Source organism: Vitis riparia, chromosome 11, assembly GCF_004353265.1.
Source record: "Vitis riparia cultivar Riparia Gloire de Montpellier isolate 1030 chromosome 11, EGFV_Vit.rip_1.0, whole genome shotgun sequence".
NCBI classification, from domain to species: domain Eukaryota; kingdom Viridiplantae; phylum Streptophyta; class Magnoliopsida; order Vitales; family Vitaceae; genus Vitis; species Vitis riparia.
In genome coordinates this window covers 17,603,673-17,625,191 of record NC_048441.1, presented here as the reverse complement: position 1 = coordinate 17,625,191, position 21,519 = coordinate 17,603,673, and the positions used below count along the sequence as shown (strand labels likewise).

Here is a 21,519-nt window from a genome sequence, read left to right as displayed (position 1 = left end):
CTCCTTTAGAAGCTCTACCTTTTCAGAATTGGGAATCCATTTTCTCAGTGTCTACATTCATGGTAGAATCGGATCGATTCACTTAACTAGAGCGTTGGTGTTCAACGAAGGATCAGGTTTCTTTTCCATTATTTTTATGAATTTTCTTCTCAGTTGGGTTTTGGTGATATCTCGGTTTCGATTCAAGAAAGTTGAAGGAGTCTATTTTTCTTCAATGCAATTTTACTTTGATGATTCGTTATTCTTCCAATTTTTCCTATGACTTTCCATTTCGTTTTACTTCCAGATTATGATATTTTTCCCTTTTTGGATCTTGATCCTTTTTTTTTTCTCTCACTCTTCAAAAGATCATAATCTTTTTCTTTGTTGTTCTTCCAAATTTTGCCATGAATTTCCACTTCGTTTTTCTTTCAGATTATGATCTTTTTCCCTTTTCGGATCTTGATTGTTTTTTTTTTTTTTTACCACTTTTTAAAAGATTATGATCATTTTTCCTTTTCAGATCTTGATTGTTGTTGTTGTTTTTTTTTTTTAAAAAAAAAAAAAAACTTTTACGTGCCGCCTTTCTACGGTCACTAACGCTCAGTACATATATTCACCGTCCACTGGCCTTTATGTATGCTTTCATTTAGTTTGAAAGGCTTCAGAGGAAACTCTCATTCAGAAGCTCTACTTTTTCGGAATTGGGTATCCGTTTTCTTAATGTCTACATATATGGTGGAATCGCGTTTTCTTAATGTCTACATATATGGTGGAATCGGATCGACTCACTTAACTGGCGTTGATGTTGAACGAAGTATCAAGTTTCTTTTCCATTATTTTTATGAATTTTCTTTTCAGTTGGGTTTTAATAATATTTCAGTTTCGATTCAAGAAATTTAAGGAGTCTATTTTTCTTCAATTTAATTTTACTTTGAATGATTCGTTATTCTTTCAAATTTTCCTATGGATTTCCATTTCGTTTTTTTTTTTTTCCATCTTTCTTCAAAAGATCTTTATCTTTTTCCCTTTTCGGGTCTTGATCGTTTTTTTTTTTTTTACTTTTGAAAAGATTATGATCCTTTTCCCTTTTCGGATCTTGATTGTTTTATGGTTGTTTTAATCACCTCAATTATGGATGTGCATTGCAAGAGATTGCTGTCAAAAGCTTCTTATATAAACAGAGATCACTGTTAAAAGCTAATATGAGAAATAGAAAAGCTTTTGGGTCCTATAAAAGGTAATTTAATAATGGAAGTAAAGTTGAAGGTCCACCATGTTAACCATCCTTTCTAGAGGGGTGTAACCCTTGCGGTTTAGAGCACTTACATTGACACCCAGCTTGAGAAGATAGAGGACCGTCTAATCTCAAGCCAAAGACAAAGCTAGAATTGGCAAAAGTACGTAGGTCAATATCAATATACAGTATGATATATAATTAGCTTACAGTGGTGAGTTTTCCGGCAGTGGCGTGATGCAAGATGGTATTGCCATCACTATCCGGCGTGTTGAGGAGCTGGGAGATGTTGAGAGTCTCTGTCAAGTACTTGACAGCTTCATACTGGTTGTTCTTCACTCCCAGGAGTAGAACAGTTCACCATGTTCGGTTCTCATCTCTGCTGATTGGAGACTGACAGAGAGGATCTCATCGATGATGTTGACACGCCCTTTCATGGCCGCCCAGTGGAGAGGTGTTCGACCATCATTGTCTGTAAGGAAGTGAGGTCTGGGTCCAACCTCAGAAGCTCCCTTGTGATCTCAAGGTGACCTTTGCTGCAAGCTAGGTGCAAGGGAGTACATCCTTGAGAATCCTTCTTCCATGAAAAGTCTGGCCTTTCCCTTATTATCTTCTTAACTACATCTGCAAAATAGGTGGATTTCTAGTGCTATCAATTGCAATATCTCCTTAGATTCACTATCTCCGCCAATTCCAAGTGTCCAAACCGCGCTGCTAAGTGTAAGACAGTGTTCAGGGAGCCGGAGACGACTTGTTTGATGATATCTTCCTCTTCTTGAGCGAGAGAGAGGAAGGTTGAAACGTCGCCTTTGAGAACTGTCTCGAAGAGGCGTCTGTCCATATGGGCTGTGAGCAAAGAAAATAATGGCGAAATCAATTTGAGTAGCAGGCAATGGTTTGGTAGGGGAAGAAATCAATTGGAGTTGCATATGGCTTTTATGGAACCTTTATACCAATGCCCCCATAGTTGCAAAAATTACTCTGCCTCATAGGGTGTGCCATATGTCTTTCATGGAACCTTCATACCAATGCCCAATCAAGCTTAGAAGTTCATTTTCTTTACTGCCCAAAATTATAAACCCAAGTTGGTTCATCTTAGAATGATGCTTGTGGATTTGAATGCTCCCAACATGGGACTCTGAGCAGAGGAAGTGTAAAGAACTCTGGTTTGTGACTTCTCATATTGTTTTTCCCCCAAAGGCTTCATAGTTGAGACTGATTGTTGCAGGATTATATGTAGAGTATTTACATAGGTTATTATTATATTTTGGTCAAGAGTGGCAATAGTAGTAGAAATATGTTCGTTTTACCTTTTCATTGAAATGATGATCATGTCCTCCTCATGAATATGAGCCTTGATGAAGAGTAAAAAAGGCTGTATTCATGGGAAACATATGCTTGTTGGAGTTTGCAGATGCCCATCACATGATATGTAATAATGTAGGTATGGAGCGTCTGGTAAAAGCAAAGGCTACATACTTCAAGAGCAACCGTTCATCATCTTTGGGTATACCTCGATTGTGCAGAAGCAATATATGTAATAAGGCTTACATTCTTCTATAATCTCTTGAAACAAATCATGCATCAGAGAATGTTTCAAACCTAGTTGACCTCTTCAATAGACTCCTTCCCACCGTTTTGATTTTGGTCGGAGTTTTTATTGTGAAATCAGTTTTGAAAACAGTTTTTGAAAACTTTTAGATGATGCTCTGTAAAACAAAAATTAAGTTTATTTAAAAATTTGAAATGTTTTTAATATTTTTTTAAAAAATAACTTTTATATCTAATATTTTATTTTTAATCATTCTACATATTTATATAATTATTTGTAAAACAGTTCTCAAAAAACAATTTTTAGTTGTTATGTTTTCTTATTTTCTTATTTTAAAGAATAGAAAACTATTCTTAAAAATAATTGTCAAACAATTGTTATAATTATTATTATTATTATTATTTGATTAAAAATGATGAATATCTCTATCTCAATTTTTTTTCAACCTAAAAAAAAGGAATAATTTTTTATAAAAATGCTCTTATTTTTTCTTTTAATTTTTTTTTAAATTGACATATAAATAATTGAAATGGTGAAGAGGAATTCACCTTTCAAATTCAAAAATGGGCAATATTAGATTTCTAAAGACATTTTTTTTCGTATCAAGAGGGTTCATCAAAGAGTAGCAGAGTATGATAACAAAATAATTTTAACTCAGGAGGAAGTTTCCATATATATCTGTGGTGGGTCCAGGTCCATGTGCGTGTGGTGCCGTTTGGATTGGGGAGAATAGAGACCCAATGGGGCTGTGATCCATGTCTTATGCACTGATTCAAGGAAGGAAAAAACAACTAGGGAAAGTACCCACCATCAAAGCCAGAAACTGAAAGAATTCGAGATATTGCAAAGAATAGGGGACCATAAGGTTTCAAGTTTCCACAAATGCTAGAAAACCAAAACAAAAATGAAATACAGAGACTACACAAAAATTTAAAGAGGAGAAATCTGGCTGCCGTGCTTCAGCTGTCTGTCAGTGAATGATGTAGGTTAGAGCCAGAGCCAGCAGCATTAGCACATAGGCTATTCCCTGATCAATGGCTACCCCTGCAAAACCAGAATCCACATAAACATAAACACAAACACCACCCCTCGTGTAAAAGCAACATTTTCCAAAAACCCTTGTTCCAAATCAAATCAAAACGACTTTCTTCCTCATCAAAATGATAACAGAGTCAAAAGAGGAGAAAGGAACAAACCGTCGCTTGAAGGTGCAGGTGCTGGTGCAGGGCTGCTCTCAGCATTGATGGAAGAAGGAATACCAAGGGCTAGCACAAGTGCCAACACACCCATTACCATAAAATTGATTCTGAACATCTCCATTGCTTCTACTCCTCCAAAATTTGCTATGTTTCTTCTGTTTTTTTTTTTTTTTTTTTTTTTTCCCCCTTTTTCTCACAGAGGGAACGCAATGCTATCTGCTACACAAGTGCTGAAAACAAAGGCTTAGGTTTGGAGGGTTTAAAAGAGAATGTTTTGAGTCGTGAGCAGGGGGATGAGAGGGGAATCTTAAAAGAAATGGACAGCCTCTCTGGCTTTCCAAATGTAGGGCCTTTAGATTGTTGCCACGTGTGCGCACAATAATGGCTGCACGTTCTCACCCTGTCATCGTTGAGCTGTGAACAGTACAATTCCTTCGATCAGATACCCACATCTACACATGCATTCATGATTGGTTGTCAGAATATTCATTTTTTCTAATTATTCATTTTATTGTCTTTTTTTTTTTTCTTTTTTTTTTTTTTTTTTAATTTCCCATTTTCGAAAGGGATTCAGCCGTCGACTTGGGATGGAATTTTCTTTAAGAGCCAGATAGATGATTTCCATCCCACCAGCATCAGCATCACAAGTATGAAGCATCCAGCACTTACTTCTAATTAAAGTTCCCTTTAATTAAAAGCCAGCAGGCTGGTTACAGATTGGATGGGGACTTCCACAAACAAGAAGAAATAAGTATCTCACGGAAACTCTGATTAGCGCTCATATTTAATTATTGTTTGTTCATATGACAACAACGACATGAATAGACTAAGAGTTCATCAATGGTTTCTCCTAGTGTTTATGGTCAATACGAATAGGTCATTTTTTTCTGAGTGATCAAGATTAGGGTAGGGTGCACAAAAAATTAGGCTACAAAGCACAAACTGAAAGGATTAAGTAATTGTAAAATGAATTTAGCAAGCCAGATGTATGGGCCAAATGAGCCCTCAAACACCTCCGTGACACATAGCTACAAGCATATAGAAAATGGCCCAAACATGATAAACATGGATGGAAACATCTAGCTGGCTTCAACCATATAAGCTAGGTGTCTAACAAAGGAAGAAAAGGGGCTGCATAGAACATATTCTTACACAAATGTACCAATAGAGGAAGAAAAAGTATCCTCGTTGCAAAGGGTATGTTCTTTCTATAACAAGCCACAAGGAAAGCAAATATATCAAGACAGCTATAACCTGAGAGTGATATTCGATTTTTCCTGTTTATTTTTAGAAGGTGCTTGTTAGCTAGCCAGTGAACCTCTTGGGGTTGTATTGACAACTCCTGTCTTCCATCAGGGTTGGGGGGTCTAAAGAGTAAGGAACAGGGCAGACCCCATACGCATTCCATTATTGCCTTTGAACCAAAACAAGGAAAAAAATGTGAAACAACCCTGTATTATTTTGGATAGTAATGTCATCAAAATAACAGAGAAAATTGAATGATCAACAGATCTTTACTCCTATTAAGTATTAACAGACTACAACCCCGCTTTTAAGTCATTGAGTGATGAAGGTACCAATTTGTGATGCTCTGAAGTTAGCATTATGTTTAATGAACCTTCCATCAAGACAGCCGCACTCCAGAGAAGGAAAGAGAATTCATTATGTTTTATGAATTGTGATGGCAATACTGCACATCCTTTGGACAGCCATATTGAAATGAACTGTTAAGCCAGACGGCATTGCCTAAGGATTGCCTTCTGCCATCTGATTCCCAACTGTTCCAGGCAGAACTGTTGATAACTCCAAATAGTCAAAATCATCTGTTATTCCCACCTGCAGTTAAATTTCAAAGGCAGATCTCAAAATTGTTACATTGTTTGAACCAAACTTTAAATATCGAGGAAGCGGCTGAAATTCCATGACAATTTGACTTGCCAGTTCCAGCCAGAAGAATGTATGGTCAAAACATTTTGAAGGTGTTCAGTTTTTGCACAGATTCATAGGCTTTGTGAATAAAATGCAATGGACAAGTAACTCGTTGCTGATAAACTAACAAACCAAGGAATAGGATGCATTCATGCAATCAAACAGATGTATGATGGAGCTGAATATATCCAACCATTCTGTGGAGCAAACATGTTCCAACAGGAGTTTGAATGCAATCTTGAGGAATTCAGAATGAACATCACAATAGGGACCTCAAAAGCACAGCTATGAGGTGGATTTGGATCAAACAAGTTCCAACAAGACTTCAATTACACAGGCCCAGGGAATATGTTAGTAGGTATTGAGGCTATAAGCTAATTGCAAGCAAAAATCTGATGGTAGGAGCAAGTACAAACAGAGGAGAGACCTCCCTTAGTGAGACAGGTGGTAGTGGGATTTTGAGAATTAGCATATTCACTAGGGAGAAATTAATGAATTTACCTCCTTGTACATGTGTTCAAGCTGCTCCTTGGCCTCAGGAAAATTGTTTGAACACCACTGCCGCAGTGTAAAAATGTTGTCTGTGGAGTGTTGGCACATAACAAGAAAAGAATATATAGCATGCCATAAGAGTTCACAACTTCCTGCACTCAAGAAAAAAGTCTGGTAAAGGAAAAACCTGTCCATCTGTTAGCAGCTGCATGTGCCACTTCAATTGCTTTCTCTGCCAATGTAGTATCAAAACATCAGCACTCATAAAACTTCAGATGCATCTAGCAATTAAAGCCAATTCTGAGAGAATTGGGTGTTATGGAGCAAATTCTATGATTAAAACTTCAATAGAAAGTATAAGTATTCCAACTCATTTCTTCAAAGGCAGCTGGATCATTATCAGAATACTGTCCCATTTCATCCTGAAAAGTCAGAATGTGAACCACTGTCACAAACTTGACTAAATTTTCATGTTTTAGCATGAGAAAAGTAGGATGTGACCTAACCTTCAGCTCTTTATGCTTCAGTTCAATGGCTTTTAGCTCACCTAAGGCCTCCTCTCGCTCATCCTGGTAAAGCTTGAAAGTCAGATATAAAAGACATAAAATTAAGTTTGAAGCATAAAAGAAATGGAACTTATATACTTAACAGATTCCTCTCGTCCCTTCTTTAAGGTATCACACTGATCAGCAAGTTCAGAAAGCCGCTTCTTACCACTCTGAAGATCAGATTCTAGCTTCCGATGCACATTTCTCAGCTGTTAAATAATAAATTTATATTGATTAATATTAATACAGGCCAAAGTTTAAAAAGCGTAGCCTAATATTTCATTTTATGGAATTGCAGTTAAAAGTATAACATTATAAGTTCACCTGATTTCCGGCACAGCTAGGAAGACTCCAAAAGTACACCTGAAAATTAGAAAAAATTAACACAGTTAGTTTCCCAGATTAAAGCACTTCATATAGCTTTAACAGTATTCCAGATCAATGGATGCCATCTTCACATAGTACAAGCACAAATATTTAATGATACCTCCATAGTGGCTCACTCCAAAAAATAAATAGAATAAACTAAGAAATACATAATAAAATTCACATTTCAATTTTGTGCCCCTCCTGAAAACATTGACTCACAGAAGTTCCAATCTTGTCTTTTGCAACAAGGTCATCGTCGACTAGACTTTGGACAACATCTTTCACAGACTGGCTGATAACACCCTTCTTGGGACCCAACTTCTCAAGTTCCTTGAGCTGAAATTCATAGGCAAAACATATCAGTGATACATTATTCTCACTAAGAAAACAGTACTTTTAATTCCTGAAGGCCATCCAAGTCTGTATGATATGGGCTCTAGTACAGAAAATAAAACAGAAATAACTTTCTTTTTCACTTGGTGGGTAAAATGGCATTTACCCAGCATTTCATCCTTGTGGACCAAAGTACCTGGGACTGAGCTATATGGAACAACCCTCCTTTGCTATGCTAGATTCTGAATTCTGAGCGATATCAAAAGTATTGAGGATGGAAGGAAACCAAAACATTAGAAAATAAAGCTATTTCTTGAGTTAGGTCAAGTTCGTGACCGGTCGAGTTTGCAACCCAGTCTAGTTCAATTACATAACAAGACTCCAATAGCATTCTGCAAAGCCAACAGGACTCTCAAATCTGTGTTTTGCTCTGCACCCAGCTGTCTAGTTGAGATATTGAACCAGGAGGTGTAGTTTAAGCAGCAGAACTTAAACAAGTATCAGGCAACAAACATGCATCAAGACAAGATATGCATGAAAAAACCTTCTTTAAAGCAGGTAACAAAACCATGAAGTATCCTTCTTCTGTTAACAAGAATGGAAGTAAAGAGTGTCTCTCACTGGTCCCTTAACCTAAGACTTGTGGTAGCACAACAATGGAAGAAAAGAAACCACAACAACAAATGTCTTCTGAAGCTTACAAATAAGCAATCAAACTGGAGCACAAAATAAGTCTTCCACACATGATGGAGAGCAACCCTGACATGAAAACAACACTTTGCAGGTGAAAATAAACCAGAACTTTCAGCGTTGGGAAGGAATTCCAGTTTATCAAATTAGCTCTTTCTTTTTCCTCCTGAATCTTTTTCTTATCACCTCTGTTCTCTCTCATCTGCTACAGCCACAAAAATTGAACTAGTCTTTTCATGTGGAACCCAACATTTTATGGGCATTACTGCTGCTGGTAAAGTATCACATTCAATGGGTTTCCTGAGCTAAAAAGGAGGCATCCGTTTTCTTTTTTCCGCTAAGCAAACAGAGAATCTACTGAAAGAGTGCCAATGAAAGGGGGCATGCCCTAAGTGTACAGGAAGTATACACAAAATAAAGAATACCAACAGGTATTTACAAAAAAACAGCCTCAAAACCAAACTATCCGCAGCTAAGTGTCACGGACTTAGTCGTTCACTAAGCTCGTGCGGCACTTAGACAAGTCAAGGCGCTTGATCTTGCTAAGTCAACCTTGTTCCCCCAATGCTTAGCTCGCTCAGCTAAGACACTTGCGACTCAAAAGCTTAAGAAGCTTGGTAGGCAACTCCTTAAAGAATGGAAGCTCTATTAACTCAAGAAAGCCTTTACAAGTGCTTGAATGCTCACTTGCTTGGTTAGGAAGTGATTTAGGTGGTGCCTTGGCCAAATGAGGCCCTCACCTATTTATAGGCACCAAGGGAACCCTCTGGAACCTTGGAGGGTTCCTTACAAATCAAGAATATTCTAGAACTCCCTACACTAATCTATGTACATCCTTATGTACAAGAAATCTCTAGAATTCTCTAGAAAGCCCTGGACTTCTCTCATGTCTTCCACCATAGTGTAGAGATGTGTGGACATCTCTAGGCATTTCTAGAACCTTCCACACTCTTCCCACCAATGGCTTAGTGTAGATGGCTCCAGGAGTCTCCAGAAGCTTCCCTCCTCCTATATAAGCCCATGGGGAGGGTCATTTGAAGCATCCTGTGACACTCTCCCCCACCGATGCCGTCGACATCCTCGTCGTTGCCTCATTCTGAAACCTCTCGATGTGTTTCCAGAACTTTCTCAAGGCATCTGCATGTTCCCAGCTTACCTGCCTCTTAGGTAGTCCTTTCCATCGGACTAGATACTCTATCACAGGAGGGACCCCTTGTCTCTTGGTGACCCGTTCAGCCAGGATATTCTTCACCTCCTTCTCCCGTGAGGCTCCAGATGGATGCAGACCCGTGCGCTTTCGATGCTTAGAGTGCTGCTTCCTCTTACCCATTGAGTTCACCTTTCCCTTGGTAACCTCTTCCATGTGTGTGCGGGCTACCTCAGCTCGCTCCCCTTTTTCCTCCTTTACTTGCACCCCTGCTAGTAAGGAGGTCTTAGGCATACTAGGCTTCGGGTTGAATTGGAGGGCACCTAGTAGCTGCATTGAGCCCATATGTGCTTCATCCTCCTGCTCCCTCTCCTCGATCATGACACTAAGCGCCTTCCTCTTTGGACAATCTCGTGCCCAATGTGGACCGTCACATAGGAAGCATTTGATTTTAGGCGTGAACTCCTTCCTTTCCGCCTTACCCCTTCCTTCTTGGACGTTAGGCGTCTTGCCTGATCCCTTTTTAGGAGCATTGTGGTCCCTTGGAACCTCGTCTCCCCCACCCATGGCGTGGCTATCCTCCAAAAACTCAATCTTGGAGGAGTCTCCCCTCCTATAATCCATTAAAGACTCTGCTACTGCCATAGCAGTGGCTAAGTCTTGAATGCCTCAGCGCCTTAATTCCTGCTCGGCCCACCCTTGCAGGTTAACCATGAAGTTGAATAGCAACTCCTCCTCAGTCATGTTAGGAATCTCAAGCATGAGCGAAGAGAATTCCTTGACATAGTCGCGTATCGAGCCTGTGTGCTTAAGACGCCTCATGTTTTTCCTAGCCAGGTAAGCCACATCCTCGGGGTAGAACTGCCTCTTAATCTCTCTCTTGAAGTCCTCCCACGTCTCTATGATGCAAATGCCTTTCTCCATATCGGCAAACCTCCGACGCCACCATAGAGTAGCTGTGTCAATAAGGTAGAGGGTTGCAGTTCTTACCTTAGTCGCCTCATCAGTCAATGCGATAGCTTCGAAGTATCGCTCCATATGCCATAAGAAGTTATCCAACTCCTTGGCATCCCGCTTGCCACTAAACCCATGTGGCTTCGGCACCTCCACCCTAGATGCCTCATGTGTGGCCATGACCCATGCCGACACAGCAGCCTTGTAGATGGCCAACTCCTGCCTAACTTCCTGGTCTCGGGACTCCATTCGAGTGGCCAAGGCCTCTATCCTTGACTCCATGCTAGCAAGCATGCTCAAGACCTTTCCTTGGAAGGACATAAACTCCTCGTGCGACACTGGCTAAACTTGTGAGACTTGCACCCCCTCACGAAGGTCTTGGATCTGCTCCCTTAGATCCTCTAAGACCTTCTCCATGCCTTGCTCGATCAAGTCCAACCCCTCCCGAGTGTCCGCCATGGCTAGCTCCACCTTGGCTAGCCTTGCCTCCATGTTGGCAACGACATCACAAGATTTATCCTTCTTGGCCCTGCCCCGTGCAGTAAGCTCAGTCTCCCTCCCACGGGTTTGCTCGCTACTCTCCTCTATGTTAGAGCCCGACATGCTTCCTTTGCTATGCCCACCTCGTAACCGCGCTTTGATACCACTTGTCACGGACTTAGTCGTTCATTAAGCTCGTGCGGCACTTAGACAAGCCAAGGCGCTTGATCTTGCTAAGTCAGCCTTGTTCCCCCAATGCTTAGCTCGCTCGGCTAAGACACTTGCGACTCAAAAGCTTAAGAAGCTTAGTAGGCAACTCCTTAAAGAATGGAAGCTCTATTAACTCAAGAAAGCCTTTACAAGTGCTTGGATGCTCACTTGCTTGGTTAGGAAGTGATTTGGGTGGTGCCTTGGCCAAATGAGGCCCTCACCTATTTATAGGCACCAAGAGAACTCTCTGGAACCTTGGAGGGTTCCTTACAAATCAAGAATATTCTACTCCCTACACTAATCTATGTACATCCTTATGTACAAGAAATCTCTAGAATTCTCTAGAAAGCCCTGGACTTCTCTCATGTCTTCCACCATAGTGTAGAGATGTGTGGACATCTCTAGGCATTTCTAGAACCTTCCACACTCTTCCCATCAATGGCTTAGTGTAGATGGCTCCAGGAGTCTCCAGAAGCTTCCCTCCTTCTATATAAGCCCATGGGGAGGGTCATTTGAAGCATCCTGTGACATAAGGCTATCCATGAAGGTCAACAATGAGAAATTTCCATATCTAACGAAGCTCTAGACCAATCAAAGAGGGAATTAATGAAACTCCCTTTAACCTCTGATCTGCAAGTTCTCCATTAAAGATTTTGTGATTTTTCTCTTTCCAAATGCACCAAAACAAGCAAAGGGGCCATTAGCCAAACATGGAAACTCTTGTCCAATTCCTTGAACTTCCATCACTCATGGGCTGGTCCCTCATGCCCTAATAATCTCCACTCCAATGCATGAGGGAGGAAAACCAACCTACAACTACCTTAAATGAAGTTTCATGCTTGCCATGATCAGTAATGAAAATATCGGTAATTACAGATATATCAGTACTTTGATTTTACAGATATATTGAAGATATATCGACGGATATTTTGAAAAAAAATATCGATAGACTTAAAATTGATCGAAACTCATAAAAATGTAAAAAAAAAAAAAAACCGTCATAAAAATGTAATTAGAAGTATAATAGATATTTTAAAGTTATTTTGTTGAAGAATTTGATATGTGTTGATATGATTTATCACATTTGATAATAATATTATATGCATCGATAAAAAATATGCATGTTATAAGTGTATATTTATTATTAAATTACATCGAATATTATTTTATAATAATATTGTGATATTTGATTATAATATATCTAATTTTAAAATATATTTATGATCCATTTAATTTAATTATATTAAGTGATATAAAGTAAATGATGATATATGTATAATTTTTTAATATTTAATTAATCTATTAATATTTTTTAGAATCAATTAAATAATATAATTTTCATTTAATCATATGTTGGTGAAATATAATTACCAAAGAGTAAACTTTCCCTAGGCTACAAAAATCAAAGGCATGCATTTTTGAGCTTGACTGGAGCAGGAGCCGTTTTTAGGGAGCTTTGATTGGACTGGGGAACGCCCATTTAATCATATGTTGGTGAAATATAATAACCTTTTTGACATATCGACCTCCATTTTGCTTCACCGGTCACCAAAACCCAAAATTTCGGCGAACTTTCGCTGAAAAAAAACGAAATTTTCGTCCCTGGCCATGATAATGCACAACTCAAGTTTTTGCTAGGGAACTACCTCTTATTTGATACATTCTTCTAAATGTGGATCTTCTCAAGCTAAGCTGCCACTTCTTCAACTACAATTTTCAGCCTATGATACCTCATATTAATGTGACATATTTCTCCAATTTAGACTACAATAATACAACTCCCCTTGAAAAAATGATTAAGTACCCAAATGTAGACCTCCTCCAATCAATATCCTGTGTCAAAGGACAGCTTTGCTGTCCACACCTTCCTTATTTTAGCCCTTCACACCTTCCATATTTTAGCCCTCCACACCTTCCATATTTTAGCCCACAATGTTTCCTTATTTCTCCATTGATTATTCTGTACAGTTAGCATATATTATTTGATAGATTATAGTTTACATGTATAGGGCTAGAATCATGCTGTAATTTATTTGTTTTTTATTTGCTTTCCATGTAAAGCATCCTTGTAAAGTCTATATATAATATACAAAACTCAAGGCCAAGGTATTCGGTCATTCACACAATATTTTGACATGGTATCAGAGCAAGGTTGCTAATTTTTCTTCCCTCAAATTCTTTTCTGTCTTTTCGGTTTCGGAGGTGCCTCTCGTATCTTTCGGTCAAGTCTGTGTTGATCCGTGCTGCACCCAACCACAACCATTTTTCTCAGTATTTCTGTGGTTATTCAGTTTTCTTCTGGGATTTTCTTTTGGTCCATCCTTTTGTCTCGGGTTCTATTTTTTTCGGTCAAGTCTATTTATTTTCTATGGATTCTGCACCTCTGTGTGTTAAGTTTACAGGCATAAATTATTCTACCTGGGCATTTCAATTTGAACTTTTTCTCAAGGGAAAAGACCTTTGGGGTCATATTGATGGCACGGATGTTGAAAAACCATCAACTTTTGACAAATCTCAGGATGTTGGGTCTTCTCCTTCATGGGCTGTGCTTGATGCACGCATCATGTCTTGGCTTCTTGGTTCAGTGGAGCCTCATATTGTCACCCACTTGCGGCCCCATCGCTCTGCTCAATCTATGTGGGCTTATTTGAAGAAAGTTTATCATCAGGATAACGATGCTCGTCGCTTTCAATTAGAACATGCGATTGCCACGTTTCAACATGGTAGTCTTTCCATCCAGGACTACTACTCAGCATTTCTGACTCTTTGGCATGAATATGCTGATTTGGTCACAGCGGATGTTCCTATTGCTGCTCTTTCAACTATTCAGACTATTCACGCGACTACCCGGCGTGATCAGTTTCTTATGAAACTACGTCCGGAATATGAATCTGTCCGCTCCTCTTTACTGAATAGATCTCCTGTTCCCTCTCTTGATATTTGTTTTGGTGAGTTACTTCGCGAAGAGCAACGCCTTAGTACTCAAGCTATTTTAGAGCAATCTCATGGCAATTCCGGGACGACAACTGTAGCTTATGCTACCCAAGGCCGCGGACCACCTATGCATTCTAAAAACTTGCAGTGTTTTTGCTGCAAGGAATATGGGCATATTGCTGCCACTTGCCCTAAGAAGTTTTGTTCTTATTGCAAGAAGAAGGGTCACATTATCAAAGAATGTCGTATTCGCCCCCAGAATCGTCAGGCCCACGCATTTCAGACTTCGGTTATTATCCCTCCTGTAGCAACTTCTGCAACACACGACTCTCCTTCAGCTGCGTGCTCTATTCCTGCACCTCCTGCACCAGATTACTGCACCCCAGAAATGGTGCAACAGATGTTAATTTCAGCATTATCAGCAATGGGGTTTCAAGGTAACAATTCTACTAAACTCTGGTACGTGGACTCGGGGGCCTCTAATCACATGACTAATAATCCCACCGCTTTGTGTCATGTTCGGCCCTACGCTGGTCAATCTTCCATTCAGACTGCCAATGGCAACTCTTTGCCCATAGCTGCTATCGGCGATGCCTCCTCTAAGTTCACTGACGTGTTTCTTGCTCCTCAGCTTTCCACGAATCTTATTTCTGTTGGCCAATTAGTTGATAACAATTGTGCTATTAATTTTTCTGGTAATGGTTGTGTTGTGCAGGACCAGGTAACGGGGAAGCCGATCGCAAAGGGACCTAAAGTGGGCGCTTGTTTCCACTATTTTTACCTGTTCCAGATTTTTCTCCACTTTCTTCTATTAAGTCTTTTGCTTGTAATAATGTTTCAGATCTTAGTATGGTGTGGCATCGTCGTTTAGGTCATCCCAATACTCAAATCTTATCTCATGTATTGAACTCTGATTTACCTGGTAATAAGGATCGTTATTCTTTATCTCTTGAGTGTGATTCTTGCAAACTTGGTAAAAGTAAAACTCTTCCCTTCCCTTTGCATGCAAGTAGAGCATCTCATTGCTTTGATCTTATCCATAGTGATGTTTGGGGACCTTCCCCGGTTAGTTCACATGAGAAATTTAAATATTATGTGACTTTCATTGATGATCATAGCAGATTTACTTGGGTCTACTTTCTTCGCTCTAAATCTGAGGTCTTTCGTACTTTCACTGAGTTTTTAGCGTATGTTGACAATCAATTTTCTACTTCTATTAAGACATTACGCACAGATTCCGGTGGTGAGTATTTGTCTACTGAGTTTCAAGCATTCTTGGCTTCTAAGGGTATTATTCATCAACGTTCATGTCCCTCTACTCCTCAACAAAATGGAGTTGCCGAACGCAAAAATCGTCATCTTTTAGATGTGGTACGTACTCTCTTGTTAGAATCTTCTGTTCCATCCATGTTTTGGGTAGAGGCTCTAAAAACTGCTACTCACTTGATTAATCGTTTACCTTCTCAAGTCCTACATATGGAGTCTCCCTATTTCCGCTTATTTGCTAAGCAACCTAGTTATGATCACCTTCGTATTTTTGGTTGTGTATGCTTTGTTCATTTACCTCCTCATGAGCGACATAAATTATCTGCTCAATCTGTTCGATGTGCTTTCTTGGGATATAATATGTGTCAAAAGGGATTTGTTTGCTATGATCCTACATTACATCGTACACGTATTTCTAGGAATGTTATTTTCTTTGAAAATCAACATTTCTTTCCTATATCCTCTTCTACTGTGTCATCCTCTTCTACTGTGGTCCTTCCCTCCTTTGAGCAACAGTTCTCAGATCTTCATCTAGTCAGTTCTCGCTTTCAACCAGGTATTGTGTATACGAGACGCTCCCGCCCACAGTCTCTTTCAGTGGCTCACCCGATATCTGATCCTACCACGCTCCAGATGCAGTCAGTTGCAGCACCTTCAGTACGTCGCTCTTCTCGAGTGTCTGTACCTCCGAATAGGTATGGATTTCCCTCTTCCAGTTCTGGCAATTCTATTTCAGCCCTTACTGCTGCATTGTCCAAATTTGATATTCCCACATGCTACTCACATGCTGCTAAGCATGATTGTTGGCGACAAGCTATGCAGGAAGAAATTGTCGCTCTAGAGGCCAATCACACTTGGGACATTGAGCCCTGTCCTCCCACTATTGTTCCTCTGGGTTGCAATGGGTTTACTCAGTCAAGGTCCGATCTGATGGAAGTTTGGATCGTTACAAAGCTCGGCTTGTTGCACTTGGGAATAATCAGGAATATGGTGTCAATTATGAAGAGACCTTTGCTCCTGTGGCTAAAATGACTACTGTTCGTACGATTCTAGCTCTTGCTGCTTCCAGTGATTGGCCACTACATCAGATGGATGTAAAAAATGCTTTTCTTCATGGGGATCTTAAAGAGTGTATTTATATGAAGCCACCCCCGGGATTGTTTCCCTCTCCAACTTCACATGTGTGTAAGCTTCGTCGCTCTCTTTATGGTCTCAAACAGGCTCCGAGAGCCTGGTTTGATAAATTCCGCACCACTTTATTACAATTTTCATTCAGGCAGAGCAAGTATGACACTTCCTTGTTTCTTCGGAAATCAGACATGGGTATTGTTGTTCTTTTGGTTTATGTTGATGATATTGTGATCACTGGTTCCGATTCTGCTTTACTTGGTCAGCTCAAAACTCATCTCTCCGAGTCCTTTCATATGAAAGATCTTGGGTCTCTCACATATTTTCTTGGTCTTGAGGTGCATCATAGTCCCTCTGGTATTTCCCTCAATCAACATAAGTATGCGAGTGACTTGGTGGCTACAGCTGGTCTACAAGGGGCTACTTCTGTTGATACTCCCATGGAATTAAATGTCAAGCTTCGCAAAGAGGAGGGCGACTTACTTGCTGATCCCAGTTTATACAGGAAGTTGGTGGGTAGCCTTGTTTATCTCACCATTACTAGACCGGACATTTCTTTTGCTGTACAGCAAGTCAGCCAGTTCCTTCAGACTCCTCGTCATCTTCATTTGGCTGCCGTTCGTAGGATCATACGCTATGTTCAAGGCACTTCTACTCGTGGCTTGTTCTTCCCTGCAGGCAATTTTACTCGCCTTGCTGCTTATAGTGATGCTGATTGGGCTGGTTGTGCGGATACCCGTCGCTCCATCACTGGTTGGTGTGTGTTCTTAGGTGATGCATTGATATCTTGGAAAAGTAAGAAGCAAGACAGAGTCTCTAAGTCATCTACAGAATCTGAGTACCGGGCGATGTCTCTTGCTTGTTCTGAAATCATTTGGCTTCGAGGTTTGCTTGCGGAGTTAGATTTTTCTGAGACCGATCCTACACCTCTACATGTCGATAATACAAGCGCTATTCAGATCACGGCCAATCCTGTCTATCATGAGCGCACAAAGCATATTGAAGTGGACTGTCACTCTATCCGTGAAGCCTTTGAAGCTCGTGTTATCACTCTTCCACATATTTCCACCGACTTACAAATAGCTGATATCTTCACCAAGGCTCTCCCTCGTCATCGACATTGCTTGCTAAGTAGCAAATTGATGCTTGTTGATCAACCTGCATCAATTTGAGGGGGGCTGTCAAAGGACAGCTTTGTTGTCCACACCTTCCTTATTTTAGCCCTTCACACCTTCCTTATTTTAGCCCTCCACACCTTCCATATTTTAGCCCACACTTGCTGTCCACACCTTCCTTATTTTAGCCCACAATGTTTCCTTATTTCTCCATTGATTATTCTGTACAGTTAGCATATATTATTTGATAGATTATAGTTTACATGTATAGGACTAGAATCATGCTGTAATTTATTTGTTTTTTATTTGCTTTCCATGTAAAGCATCCTTGTAAAGTCTATATATAATATACAAAACTCAAGGCCAAGGTATTCGGTCATTCACACAATATTTTGACATCCTGAACCATCTTCGTATTTAAAAATCCTTCTAAAAAGGTTTTGAGCTCTTGTAGAACACAAACACACACTTAAGCTTCCCCTCAAGTACCTAAAAATCCATTTAATTGCCTCCTAGTGTTTTTTTTCCCTAGGTTAAAAAAGAATTTGCTCCCCACTTCAGCTGCGTAAATAATATCCAGTCTTGTGCATATCAAGACATACATCAAGATCCCTATAGCCGAGGAGTATGGAATGCTTTCCATTTTCTTTGTTTCTTCATTTGAGAAGGGATAAGACTTCTTGCTAAGCTTGAAATGGTCACTAAGAGAAAAGCCAACCAACTTAGCTCCTTTTATGTTGAACCTTACAAGCACCTTCTTAATATAGAAGATAGCCACAACTTCTAGGACTTCCTGTCACACGTGATTACAATTCTTAGAAACACCCTGGTTGTCCCCAAATCCTTCATATTGGAGGCATTACTAACTTTTTATTAACTTGGTATTTTGTGTAAGGATAAGCATATCATCATCATATAACAATGATATAACAAAACTGTTGTTAGATCATTGCTTGACATAGACACAAAGATCTGCTATTATTCTTCCAAACCCATGGCTTATCATAAATGAGTCGAACTTCTTGTACCACTTTCAATTTGTAGACCGTGAGCCCTTTTATTTTCAGTGCAAGCCCTTTTAGTTCTTCCCTGTTAATTTTTTATTGCAAACTACCATGAAGAAAAGTTGTCTACACTTCAATTTGCTCAAGCTCAAAGACTAAGCTAGCTACTAATTCCAAAGCAATTTTAGTGGAAGTCCTCTTCAATATTGGGGAAAAGTTTCATCAAAATCAACATATTTCTTCAGCCTAAAGCCTTTCACCACCAATTCTACATCTCTCTTTTCAACTAGAGCATCCATTTATTTTTTGAAGTTTCTCTTGCTCTAGGAAGTTCTACTAGTTCATAGGAAGTTTTTCTTTTTTGGGATGCAAAGAATCCATGTTATCCTGCATATTCCTGAAAACATTTTGGATCCCCTTTATCTGTAAACACATACTTTGAGGAGGGATATTTAGTTAGACTCTAATGACTTCTAACTAGTTAAAAAAAAATCAAGTGTTTAGGCAAAAAGTAAAAACTTGGAATAAACTTAAAATAGGGAATTGAAAGGGTAATATAAAACAAATTGAAAAAGATATTGAAGTGATTTAAGGAATTTTAATAGCAGACCTCTAAAAGAACATCTTTCCTCTTAAAATCTTAATCAATTATTGAAATTTGAAGAAATCAAGTGGGCTAAAAATGTAAGACAAGCTTAGACCCTTAGGAGACATAAATAGTCGTTATTTCTAAGCAGTAGCCCTCAATAGGAGAAGGAAAAATATGATTTGGAAAATCAGAGACTCCAAAGGAAATTTCAAAGGTTTTTGTTAATCATATCTCTCAAAGATTCACATCTGAAAATTTGATGATAATCAGAAGGAAATTTTGAAGGTTTGGCACAATAAAAGCATTTAATTATTTCCTTGTAGTTATCACAATTTTTTTGTCCTTAGATCCTATTTTTTCCCCTCTTTCTTTATATCAAGGGCATGTGCACTATTTGTAAAAGAAATGTTCCTTCTTGTTTCTTCATTGAACCAGTTACTTTTCACAATTTCCATAGATAATGTACTATTTGGGACAGAGGTACTAGAGGTCACACAAGAATCACAACTGTTTGATAATAAACACAAGAATAAGAAAGCTTATCTCATCATAAATCACCAATTTCACAGTAGTTAGTTGATTTATCATGCTTTGAAAAGCATTCCAAAGGTTATCTACTCACATGTCATTTGATCCTTACCCATGAGCTCCATCAGATTGCCCAAAAGGCATAGGAATGAAATGAAACTTGAAAATTTACAGCAGGATCAGATAGTAGTAGCTTTTGTAAGATTCCAAGTTTTCTTTTCTTTTCCTATAACTTTTCAGCAACCAGAAGGATCAGTATAGATCTGTACCAAATAGTTGCAATATAATTTAACATGTGCAACTTTATATGATAACCTTAATCAAATTTGAAATAAAGAAAGCTTGCAAATTGCAGAAAAAATCCTGTGAAAGCACACATTGTTCTTCTTATATATATATATTTAACAATGCTTCCAAATTATTAAAATGCCCTAATACTCACAAGGAAGAAATTTTGCGATTCATAAAAGATTTCAAGCATCTTCTCCCGCTTCTCATCCAATGAAAGGCCTCTTTTCTTAGACTATACCACAAACCAAAAAATGCAAAGGTTAAGCCTTTCGTCATATATGCCATTTAGGTGAAGCAAAACAACATAAAAGCGGTCGTGTGAGAAACTTTCCACTCACAACAACAATGACAAATGATAGTCCATAATATAGGGGGCCTCAGCCGCATATTTTACTCTGTTTGGTTGCTAAGAAACCGATATATATATATATATATATATATAATTTTGGTCCAACTGAGCTTTCTACAACTACTGAGCTTAATTGAGTTGAAAATTTCAATTTCTGAACACCAAAACAACAAGAAATGTATGCTCTCATATTTTATTTTCCTTTCCATAGTTTTCTCAGCAACCAAACATAGCATTAAAGGTCACGATCGAAAGGGTCCCAGTTCGCTCGCATGTCAATTAACATTCATTTGAATATAACTAAACAAAAAAACAGTTCGCTAACATATTGATAAAAGACAATAATTAGGGTTTCAAGAGATTGATTTTACCATTGAGACGACAATTCAGTGTTGTTTGTCTGGCAAGAAAATGAGGGCTCGTAGATGACTCCAGAGTCCAGACGAGATGGGAGCGTTTCGATTTGGCGGGAAGGCTCTTTAGTTGCCAAATTACTCAAATATCCCTGCCTTTGTGTGTATCTATAATGTTGCTCAAACGACGTCGTGTTAAACAGAAGTGTATTGAGTCCAAATCGTGGGGAAAGCAAATTTATTTAGTTTAAATACATTTCATATTTTTTTTACTTTAAAATATATATATATATATATATAAATTACGACACCTTGTATCAAAATAATAAATTTATCTTTTTTTTTAAATTAAAGTTTATAATATTAAAGTTTTTTTAAATTTCAATTTTTTAAACTATTATTTTTCAATATAAGACTTAAAAATCTTTTTATTGTATACAAAAATTATTGTTATTTTCTAATTTTAAAAAAAAAAAAAAACTATTTTGGTATCTTATTAAAGAGCAATAATTAATTAAAATTTCTTTTGGTTTATTTTTTGCGGAGAAGTTTAAAACTTATTTAACAACTATTTTCAAAAACAGTTTTATGTTATTTAAAAAAAAAAATTGAAGACATGTTTAACAATTTAAAATTTGTTTTTTTGTGTTGTTTTAAAAAAAATGTGATATTTGAAAAATATATATTTTAATTGTTTTCGTTGTTTTCATTTATTTTTAAAAAGTTATCTAAAAAATAATTATATAAATAGGTAGTATAATTAAAAATAAAATATTGGATATAAAAAATATTTTTAAAATATATTTAAAAAGGATTTTTGCCTTGCAAACTATAGAATAAGAA

General features: G+C 38.3%; 2 protein-coding genes and 1 long non-coding RNA gene across 5 annotated transcripts; 1 reads left to right on the top strand and 2 right to left on the bottom strand.

The window, feature by feature from the left end:
* Positions 1-3,549: 3,549 nt before the first annotated feature.
* On the bottom strand, positions 3,550-4,261 carry LOC117925291. Its single transcript, XR_004652974.1, has 2 exons — positions 3,965-4,261; positions 3,550-3,812 (listed from the first exon to the last, which is right to left on the bottom strand). It is a non-coding gene; the product is annotated as an uncharacterized LOC117925291 (long non-coding RNA).
* An 876-nt stretch (positions 4,262-5,137) lies between these two features.
* On the bottom strand, positions 5,138-20,800 carry LOC117925288 (meiotic nuclear division protein 1 homolog). Of its 3 annotated transcripts, XM_034844264.1 has the most exons (10): positions 20,695-20,800; positions 20,126-20,206; positions 7,525-7,641; positions 7,261-7,299; positions 7,038-7,145; positions 6,895-6,957; positions 6,759-6,810; positions 6,576-6,620; positions 6,398-6,477; positions 5,138-5,803 (listed from the first exon to the last, which is right to left on the bottom strand). In XM_034844264.1, exons 1-10 carry the CDS (start codon positions 20,695-20,697, stop codon positions 5,714-5,716), a joined length of 678 nt encoding a protein of 225 aa, XP_034700155.1. In that variant the 5' UTR covers positions 20,698-20,800; the 3' UTR covers positions 5,138-5,713. The 3 variants fall into 3 exon arrangements, with proteins under 3 accessions (XP_034700155.1, XP_034700156.1, XP_034700157.1); XM_034844265.1 differs by lacking the exon at positions 7,525-7,641 and having other exon boundaries at positions 5,397-5,803; XM_034844266.1 differs by lacking the exon at positions 6,759-6,810 and having other exon boundaries at positions 5,714-5,803.
* On the top strand, positions 14,167-14,998 carry LOC117925290. Its single transcript, XM_034844267.1, has 2 exons — positions 14,167-14,490; positions 14,769-14,998. Exons 1-2 carry the CDS (start codon positions 14,181-14,183, stop codon positions 14,804-14,806), a joined length of 348 nt encoding a protein of 115 aa, XP_034700158.1. The 5' UTR covers positions 14,167-14,180; the 3' UTR covers positions 14,807-14,998.
* Positions 20,801-21,519: the final 719 nt, after the last annotated feature.